We start from the raw sequence: 19,551 nt of genomic DNA, 5'->3' as shown, positions 1-19,551 counted from the left end.
CTTCTCAGGTAGGTGGGATGGTGGTATCGTTTCAGTCTTTCATGTTGTCTACGAGGGCGAAGTGGGCAAGTGATTGGCTGCGGGTCCTAACTGATCGCGCTCCGTTTTTGTGTCATGACATACTTTTGTCACTCAGCTTGGCGCTTTGTAGCCTTTTCACCTAGTGCACTAAATGGATTGGATAGGGTAATTTGTAAGGGGCGTCAACTTAGAGCTCTGACCCCTTTAGTGTTTCCTGGCTAACACCGTATGGCCACTTGCCGTGGCGTTTTATATAAGTTGGCCAGTGTATGATTGGTTGGGGAAAGGATGGATACGCATGGAGTCAAGTTGGACACTCTTAAGGAGTGCTTTGAGTTCTTGGACTGGTTGAACGGCCCAAAAGGTCAAAAAAGTAATGTGGTAACTGAGTTAGTACAAAGGTTGACGCCTTCTTTTCCAAAAATGCCAAGTTTTAAGCGGGGGTTACACGTTCAATATGTTAATTTCCTAAATAATGTGTCCGCTCTACGTACTAAATTGTTATCTAATAAAATTACTACACCGAGTAATTATGTTAACACAAGGGATAAAACTCAAATTCTTGACGCGCTTTTAGGATGCATCCCCAAGTTTCTTGCTGCATTATATTACTTGCAGTATCACGTGGATGATGCGTTTAGCAATGTTGGCGGTGGAGATTGGGCTTCACAGTCGCTGCAGAGAGGCGAGCTTTGCAATTTTCTAACTACCGGAAATAACATTCTTCGTGGTGGGTTCAGTGTCCATGAGGTTAATAATATAGAGGGACGTGCAGTAGCAAACGAACTGAGAAAGATTTTGAATAAGGAAGTTGACACTAGAACAAAAAATCCTGTGCATGATCATTTTAGAAATGTTACATTGACAATTTCGAATAAACCGTGGCATGCCGTCAACACTGGAAACACTGTATCTTTGGTTAATGTATTTTGCGTGTTGGTTGCCGGAGAGAAGGATGCTGACGGTGGGGCTTTTAAAGCGGCTTTAGAGAAGGGCCTTGGAAAAAAGATATGTTGGCAAGATTTAAAAAACCATTGTCAACTTCTGAAGGAACACATCGATACGCTGACGGGAGCAGGATTTTCTGTTACCGGTAGAGGGATTACGCCTACACACGCAGTCAATTTTGCCAAGACATCCGCTACATGGTTTAGAGCAAACTTGCCAAAAGCCGCAGGCGAATTGAGTGAAATGATACCTCAGTCAATCAATTCGCAGAAGACTGAACTGCAATCATTTGCCAACGATAAACTTTATCCCCGTGGGTTCATTTTCGACGGCAGTAAACCGAACGTTTTGAAAAGGGGCTTGCCGCAGCAGTGGACTCTTAATTTACAGAGATTCAACGAGCTTGAAAGTAAGCTGATACAGCTTAAAGCAATCTTAGAAGGTGAGTATACAGCATCGTGTCCCAATCTTGCCCCCCCACCTGTCACTTCCTCCGAAGCACCCAAGGCAGTTGCGCCGGAGAGAAAATCTGCTCGAGAATCCACGTCAACAAAGCCCGCTGTCAAAACCGAGGCGGCGAAGCCTGTTGTAAGTCAATCCAAAGTAACTCCAAATCAGAGCCAGAAATCTGAGGGAGCACAGAACCAGGCCAAGAAAGTGGAGGGAGCACAGAACCAGGGCAAGAAAGCTGAGAGAAATCAAAATCAAACCAAAGCTCAAAGTGGAAGAAATCCTTCAAGTTCATCAGCTACCACATCTTCTCCATCTCCGAGTACCGGTGTTAAAGGAGCGCCAGGCCCTGCAGGGCCTCAAGGTGGTAAAGGCACACAAGGGCCTACTAGTACCGGCTCTACAACATCTTCTTCGTCTCAAAATACTGTTACATCTCAACATACTCCACCTCAACCGCCGGCAAACCCTCCCCCTCGAGCTGATCCCAGCACTCCTGCAGGCCCTGTCTCCTCTAGTAAGCCGGGTAGCGGGGGTGGGAGTGCAAATGGCGGTGCTGCTCAAGGTTCGCATACTGCTGGCGCTTCACAGCCGTTACCTCCTAAATCGTCAAGTGCTCTCTCTCCACGTTCTTCGTCATCTAGTGTCTCTGGTAACAATGGTGGTCCGGGGCCTTCCTCTGCGCCTGGTCAACCGGGTGGGCAGAGTAAGGGATCGCAGAGTGGTGCCCCTTCATTAACTGGGCAATCTCAGAATCCAAGTATTTCAAGCTCAGGGACTCCGTCACATGGTGTCCCTAGTACCGGTAGTGGTAAGGTGTCTGCTTCTGTGCCTGGTCAGCAAGGTGGTACGAGTAAAGGTCCAAATGACGGTAGTCCTACAGCTCAACAGCCTGGTGCCCCTGCACAGAATGTAACCACTCAGCCTTCAAGTGATTCCAGTCCTGTCCCCCCGTCATCCAGTGTCCCTGCTCCAGTCGGTGGTCAGGGCACGGGTGACCAGGGGTCCACTTTTAGCACCACTCAACAAAATGGCCAAGGTACATCGCCAAGTTCTACCACCGCTGCTACTACGGCAACCACTGGTTCGGGTGGCGGTGGCGGTGGAGCTGGAGGGGTTGGTGGGAGTAATGGGAAGGGAGTTGGTCAGGATCCCGCTTTGGTTAAACAACATTCGCCGACGTGTCCTGCCAATCAAATTAAATCCGTAGATATGTCTGGCACATCATTCTGTCGTCCTAAGCCGAATAAGTCTTATCGCAAACCTCTCTCTGAAAACGCAGAAAATAAAATCGCAAATGCTTATGAGAAAACAGTCGTAAAAAACATACTAAATGACCGTAATACTAAACATCCAAATCGTAAAATTCCGCAATTTCAAATTCCACCCAACCGTCCAACTCCAACCAGCCCTGTTGCTCCCGGGCCTTCCCGTCCAATTCATCCCACCCCCTCAGTTCAGCCCAGCCGTCTTGCTCCCGGGCCTTATCCTCTGCCTCCCGGTAGCCGTGATGGTCAGGGACGTCGGTACTATGAGCCAGCAGAAGGTAGAGGTAGGCATGACGATGGTAGCATGGCCGTTAATCAACCTTCCGAATTTGATGGTCAGCCAATTCCAGATACCGCTTCTAAGGAACTACAGGAAAAAATAAAGAAAAAAGTTGAGGGCATTAAATTTCTGAAATCGTTGGAAAGTACAGCTCAGCAGGAGGAAGTGGAACAGCTTAGACGAGATGAAGAAACAGTGAACACGGAACAAGAAAAGAAGGCTAAGGCGGAGTGGGAAAAGCGGAAACAACAGGGCAAAGGAGTGAAAAAGCATGATGAGGATTTAGATAGAATACAGAAAACATTGCAACGTAGCAACAGAGCTAATGAAGCGCGCTTAAGACAGGAAGAGGAGCAGAGGAAATTTATAGAGGCTGCGCCGCAATTAGATGGGTCGCAGCCAACCGACGATGCCTATGGTGAGCACTGGCCGTGGTGGTATCCTGGTCTGCTGTATCGCGAAATAACGGGCAAACCTATCGACGATGATTTGCCGGAGCGATTGCAAGATCAACGAGATAGGCTGTTTCATGAGAAAATTCAAGATGATTTGGGTCGACACATAGACGAGCGGAAAGCGCTGCAAACATTGGAGCGGAAAGAAAAGGATCAAATCAAAAAACACAACAAGGATGCGGAAGAGGAATTAAGACGGGGGAGGATTCAGCATATGCAATTGAATCCGCCTATTACAACTGTTCTTCCTGCATTACCTGATCCTCGCGAATTGCCAGATTCACTCAAGCATCCAGATATTACATTTAAAGTAGTAGACTCTACCGACAGGCAAAGCTTTGCGCAGAAGAGTAAGGATGCAGCGCAGCGTATAAAGGACCATTACGAGAAACAGAGGCAACGTGTAGCGGACGAAAAGAAAGTGTATAAAGAAGAATTGGAACAAAAGGAGAAGAATGCTACCCAGGCACATGTGGAAAGCATAAAGCGTGCTGGAGAAATTGTTCAAAGTGAACATTTGAAAAAAATGTTCCATGGAGGTGACTTTGATATCGCTTTGGCACCATCACTAAACGTGGATGATTTCGAAGACAACGCACATGAAGCTTATCGAATTTATGGTCCAAGCCCTAAAAAAACGTCCGATGAAATTTTTGAATATAATCCCAAATGGAACAATGTTATAAACTACGGTCTCATCGTTGATCCTAACCCCAACATGTGCAATAACCCATGGAATTACGCTCATGATTCTGCCACCTCATCAACCCTCCCCCTTCCACCAGACTCCGACCATCTACCGCCTCCCACCAACGTCAAGGCCATGCTCTTCTGGCTGGTCGGTCTCAATGCGTACGGACTTATTGCCAAAATGGAGAGACACATCGAAGGCCTGTTGATGGTGTTCAACGGCGATACATTCTACCCTAAGTATGCCCTCCAGGTCAACGGGGATCTATCCTCCTTGTCCGCATCTCATATCGCCGACACCCTTACCGAGGCTTGTCTCTACTCCGCACACGTCCTGAACGGAATAATGCGTATGCAATCCGGCGATGCTCTATCTGACATCGACTTCAAATTAGAATATGATAAACTTCATTATTCCCCCGACCCAGCCTGCCTCCTCTGCCAGCTGCGTGACTACGTCTACGCCTGCTGCCACCAGTTGGCGTTCCTGAAGGCGCAGTGTAAACGAGGTAAATCCCTTGGTGGTTGGCAGGATTCTAAATATGGCAGTGACATCAAGACATCGTCCCCCCTCCAGGCGTTCCTGACTGACGGCTGGGACTCCGACTTCGAGACTCACCCCTTCGACCCGTGCAACCTGTGCCTCAAGAGCCGTGTCAGGATGGGATTCAGAGATAAGGATTTGCCTAAGACATCGCAACAGGGCAGTGTCATTTCCGCCATCCTCACTCCCAGCTGCGGCGGTAGTGATCCCCTGCTGACATTGGCGTCCTACCTCAACTGCCTCACCAGGCGGACGCCGCGCACCACCGGGGAGCTTGTGTCGTACTTCCATCATTTCGGGAATGAGCTGCACGAGTATGCTTTGAAGGCACTTTCTTCACTAGGCACTGCCATCACCAAGTCACATGCCGACTGCCCTGACTGGGACTGTCTTGGTGCCTCCGACCTCCAAGCTGTCAGTGGCCTCCGAGGCTCCGAGGCTCTCAACATGATCTCCAATAACAACCACGACAACGAGCATCCCAAGACGCTGTCTACACTGGTTGGCTGCGGCAGTGACTTTGCCAACTGCCGACCACACTGCCCGCCCATCACCTACCGGGCCTACGCCCTGTACTCCCAGAGCTTTGTCCACACCTACCTCAGCTGGACGGTGTACCTGCCGGACAGACTGCGGGAGTCACTTGAAAAACTGCACTATGAACTCAAGAAGCATGATTTTGCCAAGTGCACATCCCTCCACCTGTGTTCCACTGCCCTTCCCCTCCTCTACACTCACGGGTTCACGCCACCGGAGGGCAAATCGCAGTCGACAGTCAAGTGCTATGATGTTATGAGTAAACTGAAAGAAATTGTCGATGGCAAGCCTATCGCATCACTCATGACCGCCATGGACGATTTCCTCTACGGCATCCGGGAGCCATTCATCTACACCATCGTCGCACTCTGGTCTCTCGCATTCCTCGTCTTCGCCAACACGATGCTGTACCGCCTGGACGTGCTGCGTATACGATCACACCTTATCCGCACCAAGGCTTCTCACCACATCGACGTCAAGGCCTTACTCACGAAAGGCCGGAAGATGCTCTCACTTTACAAAGACGTCGACTACTTCGACGAGGACCCTATTGGTTACCTTGGTGTTACGCACTAAATGTAGCATGTATGTTGTCACTAGTCACCGTGAGATGATATCCGCTGATCATCTAACGATATTTGTTGGGGCAGCATGTACGGTAAGGTGGTGGTTCACAGACCCACGAAACTGACGCACACACGACCTTAACTTCATGTAACCGACAAAGTAATGTAGCCACGGGAAACACGATGTAGATGTTGCAGTTTCCGTATTAATTGGTCGCTGCAATTTCGGTATTTTGGACATGCCGAACGAGGATGCTCTCCAGCATTCTCCCACACCTCGCTTCACTAACGTTACATAGCACCGCCTTCTTCTCACAGGTCCCGTTTAGCCATGTCAGTGCTATAGATAAAGGTTTTTGCACTAAGTAGCCAAGCTACACGCTACCATTCAATGCACCACGCAATACAAACATGGTTGTGCAACACACACCGCCACAAAATTAACACAATAAAAAAGTTTTAGTTCGGTGTGTTATTAGGTGATATACCGGACATTTCAACGGTTTTAGCTCGTTAGATTTTTCCCCTGAGCATAGGTTAGTATCTCTGCCGCAACAACGTTTCCTTGGAGGTTTTCAGGTAACTGTTGTTTGACGAGAAACATTTGATACAAACTGGGGGTCTCCATGTCCAACAACGCGTGAAAGTCGGCGACGCCTTTTGCGTCTATGTTTTGTCGTGTGGCCATGTACCCATCCAGCAGGGCGTCGAGTTCCTTCATGCCGGTATTTTTCACTCGCATGAGGAGCCTTCTTCGGCTTATGTTCAAATCATCACCATTAATTTCACGGCTGAAAAATATTTTGTTACAACATCTTGAGCCAATTTCGGCATTATAAGCGCGTGTTGATCTGCTGTATCTCTGCCATTGGTTTTGGGCTACGAGCCCGCCAATCAGTTTAAAAACTCCAGCGTTCATTGTTTCACTCGCTTTCGGGTTTAACATCAGGTTCCTGTTGTTCAATCCAGTACTGGTGCGAGACGTTATATAGGGAGATGTAGTGCTCGTATGACAAATTCGTTAAATCAACAGGGAAAATTGCCAGTGCCGGGTTATACTCCGCCGCCTTTAACGCGTGATCCTCGGTCATGCGGTACCCTCCTTCAACGTCAGTGGGCTTTTCAGCCTGCCCGTTTTGAGGCGTTGCGCCACTTCGCGACCTTTTTTGATTCCGAGGTGACGACACGGGGGGCACCTGGTAGTAAGGCGCCACAACGCCAATGTGCTGCAAATCAACTGGGGCGTGAGATATTGGTATAACCGGAAATCCAGACAACGGGGGTATGGTCTGTGCACCTGGGGCTACTCCCACGCATTGATATCCTTGAGGGTTGATCACGTACGCACCATATTGGCTTCCGTACATTTCCGGTTGCCACGGTATGGGTTTCTGCAAGAACCTGTTCTCGAAGAGTATACACAGTTCCTTTCCAGTAGATTGATCAATCCTTTGTCCGTCGCGCGCGACCTTCACCGGCCTGCCGTCGTCGAAGCTGTTCTTAAGATGAACACAGTCCGAGAATGGCAATTCCACCACCCTAATCCAAAGGAGATCGAATTGCTTGCCGTTGAACTGCCTTCCGTTGGGTAGGCAGAAAACGTTATTCTGTACACTGCAGTTCCCTGGCCTCGATCGCATCAGGGCGTAGCCGATGAAACGTGAGCTCCCATTGATGGAAAAGAAGAGCACGACATTCTCGCACTTCTTGAACGCCTCGTCAAATGTACCCTCGTTTTTAGGTGTAGTCGCCCAAACGTTGTGCTCGAGTGCTGCGCGCACATTTCTGTCGGAGAAGCTCTTCACGACGTAGTAATAGTTCTTTTCGTTTTCGTCTGCGCCACGGTTTATGATTCCTGGTTGTCGACTTACATATGAATTTAGCTTGGTTGTGGTTCAGGTTTTTATGGGAGTATTCGTTCAAGTCCATCATACTCCATCTGGTAGATTAACGAGCCGCCTCATGCCGTGTGTGTGTCTGCGACCGTGTGTGTGCTACGCAGACGCCCATAAAATAGCGTGTTTTCGCTGTGATGTGTGCTGCGGCCCTCCCCGGGGTCGCCTAGAGCTTGAACCCTCGCCTTTCCTACAGTGGTTTAAGTGGTCATCTGACCACCTTTTCCACTGAAATGTCATAAAAAATGAACTATCCCTCACACAGGGTACCGTGCGGGCCACGCTGAACACCGTGGCTGTAAACAATGGGGCCGCGATACCGCGTCACCAGTTTAAGGGCAAAAACCGTGTCTGGTCTCGTAATAGGCCATAAATGTTCGCATAAGGGTGTGTACTACTGCACACATGCTTGTCTATACGTACGAGTCAAAAGTACGAACGCATTTCGTCACCGCCGATGTTGCGGGGCTCGCGCTTCAGCCGCGACAGCGGCGACTTGAAGACCCCTTTTCTCGCTGGCAAGGAGCGCGAGCTTCTGGAGTCTAAAAAGTGGCCCGCCTGTTTTTCAAAATCCGTCGACATCACCAAGGTTCAAATAGACGCGTTCAAACCGTGGATAACTCGCCGAGTTACCGAGCTGATGGGCGTCGAGGACGAGATTGTCGTTGACTACTGCCTGAGCCAGCTGAAGTTTTTCGGAGAGACGGATGCGAAGGCCAATGCGGAGAATGCCGGTGAGTTTCCTCGCGATTTTGCATGATTTGCTGTGCACTTGTCTATGGCACCTATTGTAACCATTCGTTTCGACCTTATCTGGCTCTATACGTGATATCATATACCCGCAATTGCATATTCGTACAATATATCAAATGTCTACATTACTTAAATATCGCTTACATGATGCAACAGGCGATGGTGGCAGGTGCCTCAACGAGAAGCCGTACCTTGACCCCAAGAAGCTTCAGATCAACCTAACGGGCTTCATGGCCAAGAACGCCCGCATTTTCGTGAAGGAATTGTGGGATCTGCTCTTGGCTGCCCAGGATAGCGAATACGGCATCCCCCAGGTCTTCATCGATGAGAAAAAGCGTGAGATCGCGGCGATTCAGGGAGCCGCAAACGAAGTAGAAGACACGCTAAGGCAAATGGGTTCCTCACTCCCCGCATCCAACCATACAGAGCGTGATTCCAACTCCGCTGCGGAAGGCGCGGTTCAGAATACCAACGAGCCATCGTCTGCCGTAGGTGTGGGCGGTGAGGCCGAATCGGGTCCAAGCGAACATCGGGAATCACATCGCCAAAGCCTGCAAAGCAAAAGGAGCGCTGGAAGGTCGTGGTACGAAACTCGGAAACGCGCAAACCGTCGTGCCAAATACCCCGCCCGCCGCCACGACGACTCTATTCGCGATCGTGGTCATCGTCGTCGTAGGTCACCTTCGTCGGGCTCTTCAAGATCCAGTTCCGAGTCGGTGAGTTACCGCCGTCGCACGCACCGAAGGAGGTCTCCATCCCGCAGTTCCTCCGTGTCGTATTCAAATCGCAGCGGGTCCTCGTCGTCGAGGTCTTCTTCCGCGGTGCGCAGGGCACCTCGCCACGGCCGTCGTCGGCCATACTCCAGCGTGTCTAGTGATTCCCCCAGTCCCTCAGAGTTTTCCTTGGACTCTCGTGCTTCGCGCTCTGTAGACTCATCGGTTTCTCGCAGGAGTCGTGGCAAGCGGTATGAATCCCGTCGTAGCCGTGACCGCTCCGTGAGCCATCGCAGAAGACGCAGTAGCGATAGTTCTTCATCCAGGTCATCCTCTAGATCTTCCAGGAGCTCTTCGAGTTCGAGCAGCTACAGAACTAGGAGGCGACGTGGCAGTGGCAGGCGATACAGGTCGCGTGACCGTCGATCCTATTCGTGATGGGTTGTTTGACTAGCAGTGACTGTAATATATTAACGCAAGCTACGAGTGTAACTGTATGATGCTCTAGTTGACTGCAACAACGCAGCGGTGTGATGTGAGCACTAGTGCGTACTAGAACAGCACTCCACATTTGCTATTCTGGTACGCAGAGGTACCATTGAGCCATATTTCCAACGCATCACAATTGCATTTACGCAGAGCATGGTGCCTGGTGTGCGTGTTTGTAAGCCAGCTGTTAAGTAGTGCCAACCACCTTGGCTTCAGAAACCGTATTGTGCCCTGAAGGTAGCGTCTATGTCCACAATCTCTTCCATGATGATGTCTTTTTCATACCTGAACGTAATGAGCTAGTGGATCGCGTGACCTACAGCTGCTTCGCCTCGTCCGCCGTGTATGCCTTCACTTGGGATAGGTGCTCGAGGTCCGATAGCACCTTTGACAGTGGGTAGAAAAATGGGCTCTTGAACAGGTTGAAGCACTTTATTGGGGGCACAATGGCGTGCATTCCGACGTGGGAGAAGTTGTTGGGGTAATTGAACCCGTATATGGCTTCCGAGACTATATCACTGACTTTTCGCCTCTTCGATCCACGTTGGGGGGCCTGGATGATCCCTCGTAGATGGTTAACTGACACGCTATTCTTTAGGTAATCAGGCCCAGCGTGGCCGGTTATAACGTCGTGTATAATAGCGTCGCAGCGGGACTTCATTTTGGTGATCATGGGGACGTGGGTCTTCCTGAAGTTCTTGATGTCGTAGAAGGTTCCGTTGGGCACAGCTGAGAGGTGTATCGCCGCCGAGGGCTGTGGGTGCACCATGATCGTGAAGTCAAAGCACCGGTGTAACATGACGTATTCGACGGTCCCATTCTCAGTTTCCCCTCTTCTTGAGTTGGCGGTCCGACACAGGGGGTCAACTACGCGCAGCCTGATGTCCTCGTCCCCCAGAGCCGTGAGGCAGTGGACGCACTGCATCACTGACAAGTTGTTCCACAAGGCGCATGCTTTACACTTTTTCATGTAAAACCGGTTGGTATAGTACTTCCCCCGCTGGGCTGAGTGGTGCGAAAACCTTTTATCAAAGCTACCACAATGGCCATAATTGTTAGTTTCGTGGCAGTGCACGGTATTAGGCGCGACTCTCCAAATACCACGTTCGTGTGAAGCCTTCCGATATGTATGGAATGATGACAGCGTTGCCTGTTGCCACCAACTTTCCCATATGGTGCAGCATCCACCATACCTGCATACAAGCGACTGCATCTTTATGCAGATATTGGGCATGTTGTGCTCTATAAGCATTAATCCTTCGACAAATCAATTAGTCGTCCCAAAGCGATTCCTCAGTCTGACGGAGGCTCCTGGCTGGATTCCGACGGCACCACGTCTTTCAGAAAAGATGTGTCTAACGGCTTCTCCTTAACGTCAGCAGTGATTTGGATATCTATTTCTGGGTCCACGTTCAATTGGACCTTGTACACGCCGAATTCGGTGATGGTCCCCGTATCAGTCAGGATTTTAATATCTTGCTCTCTTAGCATGTCTACAGCCAGCAGCAGTTTCTTTTCCCTCATCTTATCGATGATATCGATGGGAAGGAGCGGTGAGACGAGCAGGTTAGACCCATCTGACTGCGCTGGAGTTTCAAATGGCAGCACTGTGTCATTTCCAAACCTCGCTTTCATGTGCACCGCGCTGGACTTCCTGACATTCGCTAGCGCTTCCTTGTATTCCGTGTCGAGCACGATCCCTATCAGTTCGGCGCGTGTTGTGTATCTGGCGAATCCGAAGGGCACGAGGTAATTGAAAGCGTAATTGCGATTGACGATGGCAACTTCGCCTGCTTTGCCCACATGCGGCGTGTCTTTGAGGAGTGTGACTCTCGTGTATTTCCAGCGCTGGGCGAATACGGGACCGGTCCTGTGCCGAGGTGCCTGATGTGTCGACGAATCCACGAACGCCGTTGCACGCCAGTGGAATCTGGGTCCTGCGGCCAACGGTGACGCTGTAGACCGGTCTATGCGCCTACTAAGCGCCTCAACACCGTGTATTAATGCGATAAATATGGCGGCTAGGATGATAATGCGATTGCCGGGCAGTAGCGGCGCCTTCGCTATACATGTGCGTGTACCGCGTCGGCCGTTTGCGATACAGTAACACCTCCGAGGCGAACACATACCACCCCGAGCGATCACGTAGGCGATAATATCGCCGTGTCTATCATTCTTGGCGCAGTTGTTTTTGACGTGGAAGGCCACTGTGCCGACGTTAGACGCCGCATACCGGCGGTGACGCGACGCCTGAGTGAATACACATAGCAAGTGCGAACTCGGTTACAACAAATATGATAATTACGTGATAAATTGGCCGTCATCGGCCTTTGCAGTTTGATTGTGGACACTGCGGAGAGCGGCGCTACCACTAACACTTTCGTCGGCACATCAGCCGTTTGGTCTCACCCTTAAAATCCATTTACTAACCGTGGTACGGAATGGAGCCGCTTCCGCGTTCCTCGGCTCCCACGGTTGCTACATTACCTACAAATACAAAAGGCTCCGTGCTGTTCGCCTTCTTTTCCTTAAAATCGTTTTGATTCTCCATAGACCTCCACGTCGTTGCGTATGGCCTCGAAGTATATACACTTGTAGTTAGTCTTCATCATGCTGCGTTTGTTAGACGTGTAGTTTGCGTCTCGCCACTCCTCGCGCACGAAATCGAACCATGTCGAGATGATCTTCCTGAGCTCCTCCCATGAAAACTCGACCGAGTTGTGGTTGAAGTCGGCGTAATGGTACAACAAAGGGCCTATGTTGGCCCACAGTCCCCCACGGCGCAGCGCCCTCGCGCATGTGCGTATGTACTCGATTGCGTTTTTGGCCGTGTCGAGAAAGAAACATGTCAAGACTGCATCGAATGGCGTCTCCACAGTGGCGTATACATCCGTGAATTCTCCTGTGCACATGCTGAAGTCACGCTTCATATCGTGTTCTGCCGGCGCCACGTCCGGCAGGTGGCAGGTGAACATTTGGTCCTCGTGCTTGACCCGGTTGCTTGTCGAGAGGCAGTAAGGGTACAGTTTGAAGCAGTTCTTCTTGGTCATATAGTTGGTTGCAAAATACGCCCCAATTAGCATGAACGACGAGAATTCGTTTCCCTGGCTGTCGTACCCGAGCCGCACAGCTTCGTACGGCAGCCGTCCCAGCCCACATCCAGGGCACAGTACCCTGTAAAAATGTCATTGTCGTTTTTAATGGGAGCCACACTCCTCTGCTTTAGAACTCACCTCGGTGGCTTTTCCGGGTTGTCGATCGGCACATGCCGCTGCAGGCTTTCCAGTAGTGGCGCAAACGCTTGCTCGCGCTCCTCGGCGCCCTCCTCCGACCAGTCGCGGACGAACTGTCGCAGCGTTGTTCTGACCCAGTGTGCGTTTCTTGAGAGAATTTCTTGGTCTTGCGTCGGCACGATTTCTGAGTCGGCGACTTCCTTCGGCATCTGCCAGAAAGGCGCATTCCTGACGACCTTCCTTAGGTTGTCCATCAGACGCTCCTTATCGGGATCGCCACCCTCGCTACTTTGGGGGGATTGGTCTGGAGCCATGGGATCATAGTCGTCAGCTTCGTCGTTTATATTGCATCCAGACAAGCAGCTCAACATGGTGTTGATGAAGCTCTGATTTTTGATGAGTGCGTGAATGATCTTCATCACGCGAACGCCGGGCTGCTCGATGAGCAGCTCCCTGTCGTCAGCAGATAGCATCTGCATAGACCTATATATGCGTTCCGCATCGATAGATCCATCGTTCCTGTACGACAGAAACGCGTACACAACGTTTACAAAGTGCTGGTATTCTTCCCTTTCTTCCCGCGAAAACTTATCCATGATACTGATCCTCCCAACACTTGAGAGCCCTTAGGGCGAAAAAAGTGGGCAACGCCCTTATCCGATCCCTCCGTGTGTGCTGTGTATAGCTCTAATTCGTGCCTCCTTCCCGTGCCTCAGGCAGAGATGCTGGAAGCTCGCCACAGATATGCTTAGAAACGTGTTCAAATGAGTGCTGTGTAGAGTATTACGTGTAAATGCCGCCGTTGTTGGGTGTCGTACGCCGCATTCACCCAGGCGCGCCAACCACAGTAGTGCTCCAACAAAGAAAGTTGTAACGGTTCATTGACCTTCTACTCGTCAAATTCATTCTGTGGGTCTGAGTGTCGTGTTGGCAAAACACCGTGAACAGGATCTACCGATTCTCAAGTTCTAACAGCCGACGCGGTAGTGGATTCCTTGCCATCGTGTGCGAGCTGTGCGGATCGCGCAAAACAGTGACATCTTATGTTAGGCCCTTGCCTTTTGAGTCTCTGGCACAAAGGCAGAACGATGTCTCGGGTGGTTGACGGCCTCTACGTTGGCGACCTTTACACGGCACATCGTCTCTTCGACGATGTGCGACTGCCGCCGGATCGCCGCCCCCCCAACAGGTTTGAGTCCGGCAGCGCACCCGATAATCTTCGAGGCGTGATATCAGCATGTTTTGATGCGCCGGAATGGTGCAGCGAGTCTGCCGGTTGCTTCTATCAGTGCGACGGTCACGAAAGCGCTGCCTACTCGCATTTGATCAAGTCGCCCCGCTTCGACAGTGACTATATCAACTTACACGTAGATCGTATCCCGCACTACCGAGCTCATCAGGCGTCTGAACCCGATTCGGATGAAAACCAGAGCACTTACGTGCTCCACATGGTCGTGAACGCCGAGGACGCTTCCAACGAAAAACTGTTTAGGGCCTTCCCGTTCGCGTTCGATTTCGTGGAGGCTGTGAGCACCCTCTGCAACGGCTCCACCTTCGTTCATTGGTCAGTGTCGTGGATTTTGCGTTTAACTCTATTGCAGCATGATGGGAATGTCGCGGAGTTGCTCGTTGGTGTGCGCCTACCTGATGAAGAAGCAGGACACAACGTTCACCAGTGTGATCAAGCAGCTCAAGAGCGTTCACCCCATCGCATCTCCTAGTGCAGGTTTTATGTGCCAGCTACTTTTATTCTACAAGCACGGTTTCGAGGTACCCAACCGTGACGTGTTCTGGAGCGAGTATATCCACCTGATCCGCCACATCGATCTAGATAAACCGGAGGAATACGAAGCAAAGTGCCGCGACCCAAACTCCGAGGCTGACAATGGAACTGTGTACAGCTGCGCAAAATGCCGGCAGACCTTGTTCTACGGGTATAATGTCATCCAACACGAGGGCGTTGCAGATTCCCGCGATGCTGCCAGCGAACCGTGCAGCAGCGTGTTTGTGGAGCCAATGGACTGGATGAACGACGTGGACTCCCAAACCGGTAAGATAATGTGCAAAAACACGCGGTGTTCATCCAAGCTGGGATACTATTGCTGGTATGGCCGCCGGTGCTCATGCGGCCACCTTCAGGTGCCAGCATTCCAGATCCAGCTGTCCAAGGTCGACAAACTCGTTGCGGAGTCCCGTTTGGGAGGCACAAAACCCGTTCGAAATGAGGGCCTGCTATGAAGCGGCAGTGCCGCAGATGGCGCTTTTATTGCCATGTCACTTTTTCCTTTGGTTTGTATTATTGGGCCCAGTCAAGCCCCCCGAGGCACACTCTACCAACAATACACATACGAATTAAACCCAAGAATACGGTATGTTTCACGTTTTCGAGTCTAACAGCGTGATGCCTTTCTATGGTGCACCTGTATCAGTGCGTCTACAATCTCCTTCTCAATGCTCTCTTTCTGCAACATTCGGTGAGTATCACCCCGCCATGCCATACCTTAGCGTCGATTTTTTTGGACGTACTATCGGGAAATACTATCTCCACTCGGTCGTATCGTTGATCCAGTATGTTGGCAACGACGGCGTCCGCCATGGTAGGCTCATCGAGCAGCACTTTGGCCCTCTGGATGAGCACGTTCGGATCCGTCTCCAGTTTAAAACAGCACATGGTCGGCGCTTTCCCTATTATGCCGCGCACAATATTCCTGGTAACTGTGATTTCGACACGGCTCCACGGTACCTGATTTTAGGAGTGGGCATTAGGGTAATGTTCATGGGAGCATTTGACGGCACCTTGTTCTGAGGCTGTACAATGATGTTTCGGTGTTTCGCGAAATGTCAGATGGACTGTCATCTGTAGTGAAGGACAATAACCCACTGCTAAGATGGTGTTAAAGCAGTGGCACTGTAATTGGCACATATGACGTACCATTTGTGCATCTGGAATCTCGAAGTCCATGACTGCCGCGGTGAGGAACCAAATAACGTTCGCCCCCAGGTGCTTGGTGTCGTGACTCAGCTGCCTGTACTACGTAAGCACGCATGCACGATAACCCACTCTATAACGTTGCGATACTCCCACATAGTGCGGAATTTAAGGACCACCAGCTTATCCTTGTACTGTGAACGATCTATGGGTAACCACGTGCGGTGATACCTGGCGGTAGTTGGCTAGGGCTGTGCGTACAGATTCCTGGTGTGATTCCGGCGGCACGACTGCGTTCGTTAATTACGCAACATATGAACCTACGTCTGATAGATCCATCATCCAAAAGTCCCAATCCGTCCATAAGGGCCAGATCGTCGCCCCATCCGATAGCATCCCTTAGGAATGGTCTGCAGGTGCCCTCCCTGTAGACGAAGACAACATGGTAATTGTGCCGCAGCAACTCTCTGTATAAGATGACCACGTGCTTCAATAGAAGCAACACTCATCGTTAGGGGACTTACTCGGCGATGCATGACCCTCTGCGCCCCGTCGAGAAGTTGTCCATAAACCTGACCCCGCAGCGGTCGAGCGGCACACACGTGCCGCCGGAAGCGACTATCGCGAGGCGGCTCTCGCCTGGATAAGCATTAACAGTTTTATAAGAGTGTCTAAATGCCGCCAGACGACCACAGGATTTGTCCAGACGTGCTAATCGGCCGGAATCTCACCTCCAACTCGTGCGATAAAGTCACGCAAATGCTGCGCGGATGCCGCCATTATCGCGTCATACGCTATTCAGCTCTTTGAGTTCTGCTCTATTGAGCTCTGAATAACGACTAAAACTCACGTACTGCAAGCTAATGTGCGCTCCAAGCAGCACCTACGAACATACACACTCACACACCAATACAAGCCGCTGGAACGCTCCAGCGCGATATCACCAAATCGAATGCAGCTTAAAACGCGTGTTATCGTAGGCGACACTCCTCTGCGGGTAGTCATCCGTATGCAGCGATTTCCATATAGGCTATATAGCTCAGTCGAATAGTGAGAAACCCATGTCATCCTCCTCCTCTTCGGGCTCAGGCTCGGCCTTCTTGGACTCAGCGGGCGCGTCACCTGCAGCGGGGGCAGCTCCGCCGGCAGGTGCGGCAGCCACACCACCAGTGGGCACGCTCTGGAGCTTCTCCATACCGGCTGCGATCGTCTGCGTGGCATTAGCATTGGTATACAGGATGTTATGAACGACCACTCTTATAGTGGCGCATCGAAAATCACAACAGCACTCGATGCAGCCATTGTCACAACAGGGCGTAGAAAACATGGCGATCACTAACCTCGTGGACGGTCTTGCCGCTCATGGACGCGACGAGACCTTCCAGGCAGTCATCGTCGACCTCCGACCCAACGGCGTCGAGAATCTTCTTGAGGTCCGCGACACTCGGGCTTTCGTTGCCGCTAGCGACGGCGAGCAGGTAGCTCGAAACGTACTTGAGAGCCATCTCGTAACAACTGTGGCGTATGTGGCAATCTGCAGCAAGATGTGAGGGGTCGTATTAGCAGCTAGAAACACGGCAAATAATAACTAAATGTGCAACGCGGCTGGAGTTGGCCTGTAAACGCGTTAATTAAGGTCGTGCGCCGCCGTTTGGCGCACGCTGTGTGACGGAGCGCGCGAAACAACGAAGTGAAAGGAGATTTACACCCACCATATGCAGTAAACTCACCTTAAAGAAATGCTGTAGCGAGCAGTGTACCCGTTATGCGTTGATTTCCAGTGGTTCGCGAGCTTGAGCGAGGGGCCTCCCCTGGGGCGCGTCGAGATGTAATGGGGAGGAGTTCAGCGGTCCCGCTCTGGCAGTAGAAGCCACCCACGTACACCCAGTGTTTCTTAACGCATTGTTCACACATCATTCAGCGCAGCTATGCGTGTTTACAGTCGCCAATAGTGGCGATGGCGTCGTCGGCGTAGCCACTACGAGACACCATACAACATCTTATAGAAGGTGGCATCTCAGCACATTTTATCGCGCCAACAGATCAGTTATATACTAACTGAGCTATACCGTAGTTATATTAGGTGTACTGCGGTATGGTTGTGTAGCCTGCATCGGCTGTCGTGCGTCACTGTTGTTCTTATGCCTGCATCTTAATAGGTTTCTTGGTCCTAGTCGGCACGACTTAATGTAAATTAGCACACATAACGGTTTACTGCACCGTTGACGGGCGATAACCGTGGCTCACGTGCTATCGACCCTTGATGTGTGCCCGGCATCGTGGTCGCTTCGCCGTCGCCACCCACGTTACACAATTTCCCGAGTTCATTTGTAAACACACCTCCCACGACGTAGGGTGTGTTACCTAAACATATATATTGCCAGGTGGGATACTGTTGTCTGCTATTTGCGCGCCTTTGTGGTTGCGTTTTACAGGCCAGGCAGACTAAAGGCCCGCTCTGTTCGCCGTCCGCGACCGAGCGTATTGCCACCGGACGTTTTATTATATCGTATTAAACAAAATATGACAATGAGGGACACAAGTGCTTTGTCGTCGGTCAACATCGACCTGAACAACTTTCCTTACTGCCCATTGGACGGAAGCGGCGTGAGGACAGCGTACGGCGACACGCTGTCTGTGCATCCGATGCACGACATCGACTGCAAGAACCTTATGAAAGAGGAGATGGCGAAGTCTGAGCGTTTGCAGAAGACGCTGGGTTACCAAGCGGCGCTCAAGAACTCCATCGAGCTGAACACGTGCTCGAAATCCACACGTCTCCCCGGTATGAAGAGCAGCATGTTGTCCGTCGAGATTTTGATGGACAAGCTGGATTCGCTCGAGTCTTACGAGTATATGAACGTCGAGAAGCCTCGCCATGAATTTGGAATAGGGGGGCTGCATTCGCTGCTGGAAACCAAATTCAACATCTGATTTTGTGCGGTGTATACCGAACCTTAACCCACCCATTCTCCGTCAATATTGTTATGAGTATTTTTGCATGCCCTAATAATTTTGTTTTCACAAGTGCAGGTGCGTTACGGCAGCCTACCATGGAGGTAGGTGGACAAGTGTCCACAATAACTCGTCCATGATGAGGTAAGTCTCAACAGGTCATGTTATATCGGGGTTGAAGACTGTAATAATGCATCACTTCCGCGACACCTACGCGCACATATCTCACATCAAGATGCACCTGGAAGGGAGATATGGAATGGAATTCGGAGTGGAGGACACGACGGACAAGAGCCTCAGGGACCTCAGGGTGGCCCAAAACAAATGGCTGTACAACAGAATGCACGTAAAATCAACTCATAAGGCTCTGTATGCCAAGCGTTAGGACCCCATGCTGGACATCGAGGCGTCGCCGTTGTACCTAACGTGTGGAATACTCATTCCGGAGGAAGAAGCGAAGGCAGCGGAGGTCCAGGACAGGAATCTGCAATGGATGGCTTCGTCCAAGAAATGCACAAGATGCAACAACGGCAAGAACGTGGACCACCTCGCGACGAAGTGGCCAAGTATTGTGGAACTTGAGGCCAATACTGATGTGATATGGGTAATTGGCCATAAATAGGTGCAAAAAGCGGCACTAACAGAATGCAACAACTTGTATCACCCTGTACAACTTGGAACACATTGCAAAGGTAGGCGAAGGCAGTAAGCCAGCGTTGAATCTGTCGGCTCGTATACTCGTTACGCACATATTTTTAAAACATTGCGGCATACATTTTACTTATTCACAATAAAAGATATATTTTGTGTTTTTTCCCACTTTTC

The 19,551-nt window shown here is 50.8% G+C and overlaps 8 protein-coding genes across 8 annotated transcripts; 4 read left to right on the top strand and 4 right to left on the bottom strand.

Annotated features, from left to right (window-relative positions):
* Positions 1-309: 309 nt before the first annotated feature.
* Positions 310-5,769, top strand: BBBOND_0308540 (hypothetical protein; the record flags this gene model as incomplete). The annotated part of the gene is made up of 1 exon (XM_012913683.1): positions 310-5,769. The coding sequence occupies one exon, from the start codon at positions 310-312 to the stop codon at positions 5,767-5,769; it is 5,460 nt and encodes a 1,819-aa protein (XP_012769137.1).
* A 913-nt stretch (positions 5,770-6,682) lies between these two features.
* On the bottom strand, positions 6,683-7,688 carry BBBOND_0308535 (hypothetical protein, conserved; the record flags this gene model as incomplete). Its single annotated transcript, XM_012913682.1, has 2 exons — positions 6,683-7,593; positions 7,631-7,688. 2 exons carry the CDS (start codon positions 7,686-7,688, stop codon positions 6,683-6,685), a joined length of 969 nt encoding a protein of 322 aa, XP_012769136.1.
* Positions 7,689-8,111: 423 nt separating this feature from the next.
* On the top strand, positions 8,112-9,337 carry BBBOND_0308530 (hypothetical protein; the record flags this gene model as incomplete). Its single annotated transcript, XM_012913681.1, has 3 exons — positions 8,112-8,388; positions 8,564-9,079; positions 9,237-9,337. The coding sequence occupies 3 exons, from the start codon at positions 8,112-8,114 to the stop codon at positions 9,335-9,337; spliced, it is 894 nt and encodes a 297-aa protein (XP_012769135.1).
* Positions 9,338-10,902: 1,565 nt separating this feature from the next.
* BBBOND_0308520 (N2227-like family protein, putative) lies at positions 10,903-13,438 on the bottom strand (the record flags this gene model as incomplete). The annotated part of the gene is made up of 5 exons (XM_012913680.1): positions 10,903-11,546; positions 11,739-11,816; positions 12,040-12,136; positions 12,165-12,783; positions 12,843-13,438. 5 exons carry the CDS (start codon positions 13,436-13,438, stop codon positions 10,903-10,905), a joined length of 2,034 nt encoding a protein of 677 aa, XP_012769134.1.
* A 492-nt stretch (positions 13,439-13,930) lies between these two features.
* BBBOND_0308510 (dual specificity phosphatase, catalytic domain containing protein, putative) lies at positions 13,931-15,080 on the top strand (the record flags this gene model as incomplete). Its single annotated transcript, XM_012913679.1, has 2 exons — positions 13,931-14,406; positions 14,444-15,080. 2 exons carry the CDS (start codon positions 13,931-13,933, stop codon positions 15,078-15,080), a joined length of 1,113 nt encoding a protein of 370 aa, XP_012769133.1.
* A 152-nt stretch (positions 15,081-15,232) lies between these two features.
* Positions 15,233-16,110, bottom strand: BBBOND_0308500 (DNA / pantothenate metabolism flavoprotein, putative; the record flags this gene model as incomplete). The annotated part of the gene is made up of 6 exons (XM_012913678.1): positions 15,233-15,304; positions 15,343-15,550; positions 15,586-15,650; positions 15,775-15,868; positions 15,904-15,965; positions 16,096-16,110. The coding sequence occupies 6 exons, from the start codon at positions 16,108-16,110 to the stop codon at positions 15,233-15,235; spliced, it is 516 nt and encodes a 171-aa protein (XP_012769132.1).
* A 700-nt stretch (positions 16,111-16,810) lies between these two features.
* On the bottom strand, positions 16,811-16,966 carry BBBOND_0308490 (60S ACIDIC RIBOSOMAL PROTEIN FAMILY MEMBER, putative; the record flags this gene model as incomplete). The annotated part of the gene is made up of 1 exon (XM_012913677.1): positions 16,811-16,966. One exon carries the CDS (start codon positions 16,964-16,966, stop codon positions 16,811-16,813), a length of 156 nt encoding a protein of 51 aa, XP_012769131.1.
* Positions 16,967-18,916: 1,950 nt separating this feature from the next.
* BBBOND_0308480 (hypothetical protein) lies at positions 18,917-19,348 on the top strand (the record flags this gene model as incomplete). Its single annotated transcript, XM_012913676.1, has 2 exons — positions 18,917-19,072; positions 19,112-19,348. The coding sequence occupies 2 exons, from the start codon at positions 18,917-18,919 to the stop codon at positions 19,346-19,348; spliced, it is 393 nt and encodes a 130-aa protein (XP_012769130.1).
* Between the last annotated feature and the right edge of the window lie 203 nt (positions 19,349-19,551).

This window comes from Babesia bigemina (assembly GCF_000981445.1).
Source record: "Babesia bigemina genome assembly Bbig001, chromosome : III".
Classification (NCBI taxonomy): Eukaryota; Apicomplexa; class Aconoidasida; order Piroplasmida; family Babesiidae; genus Babesia; species Babesia bigemina.
This window is presented reverse-complemented; position numbering and strand designations above follow the sequence as displayed.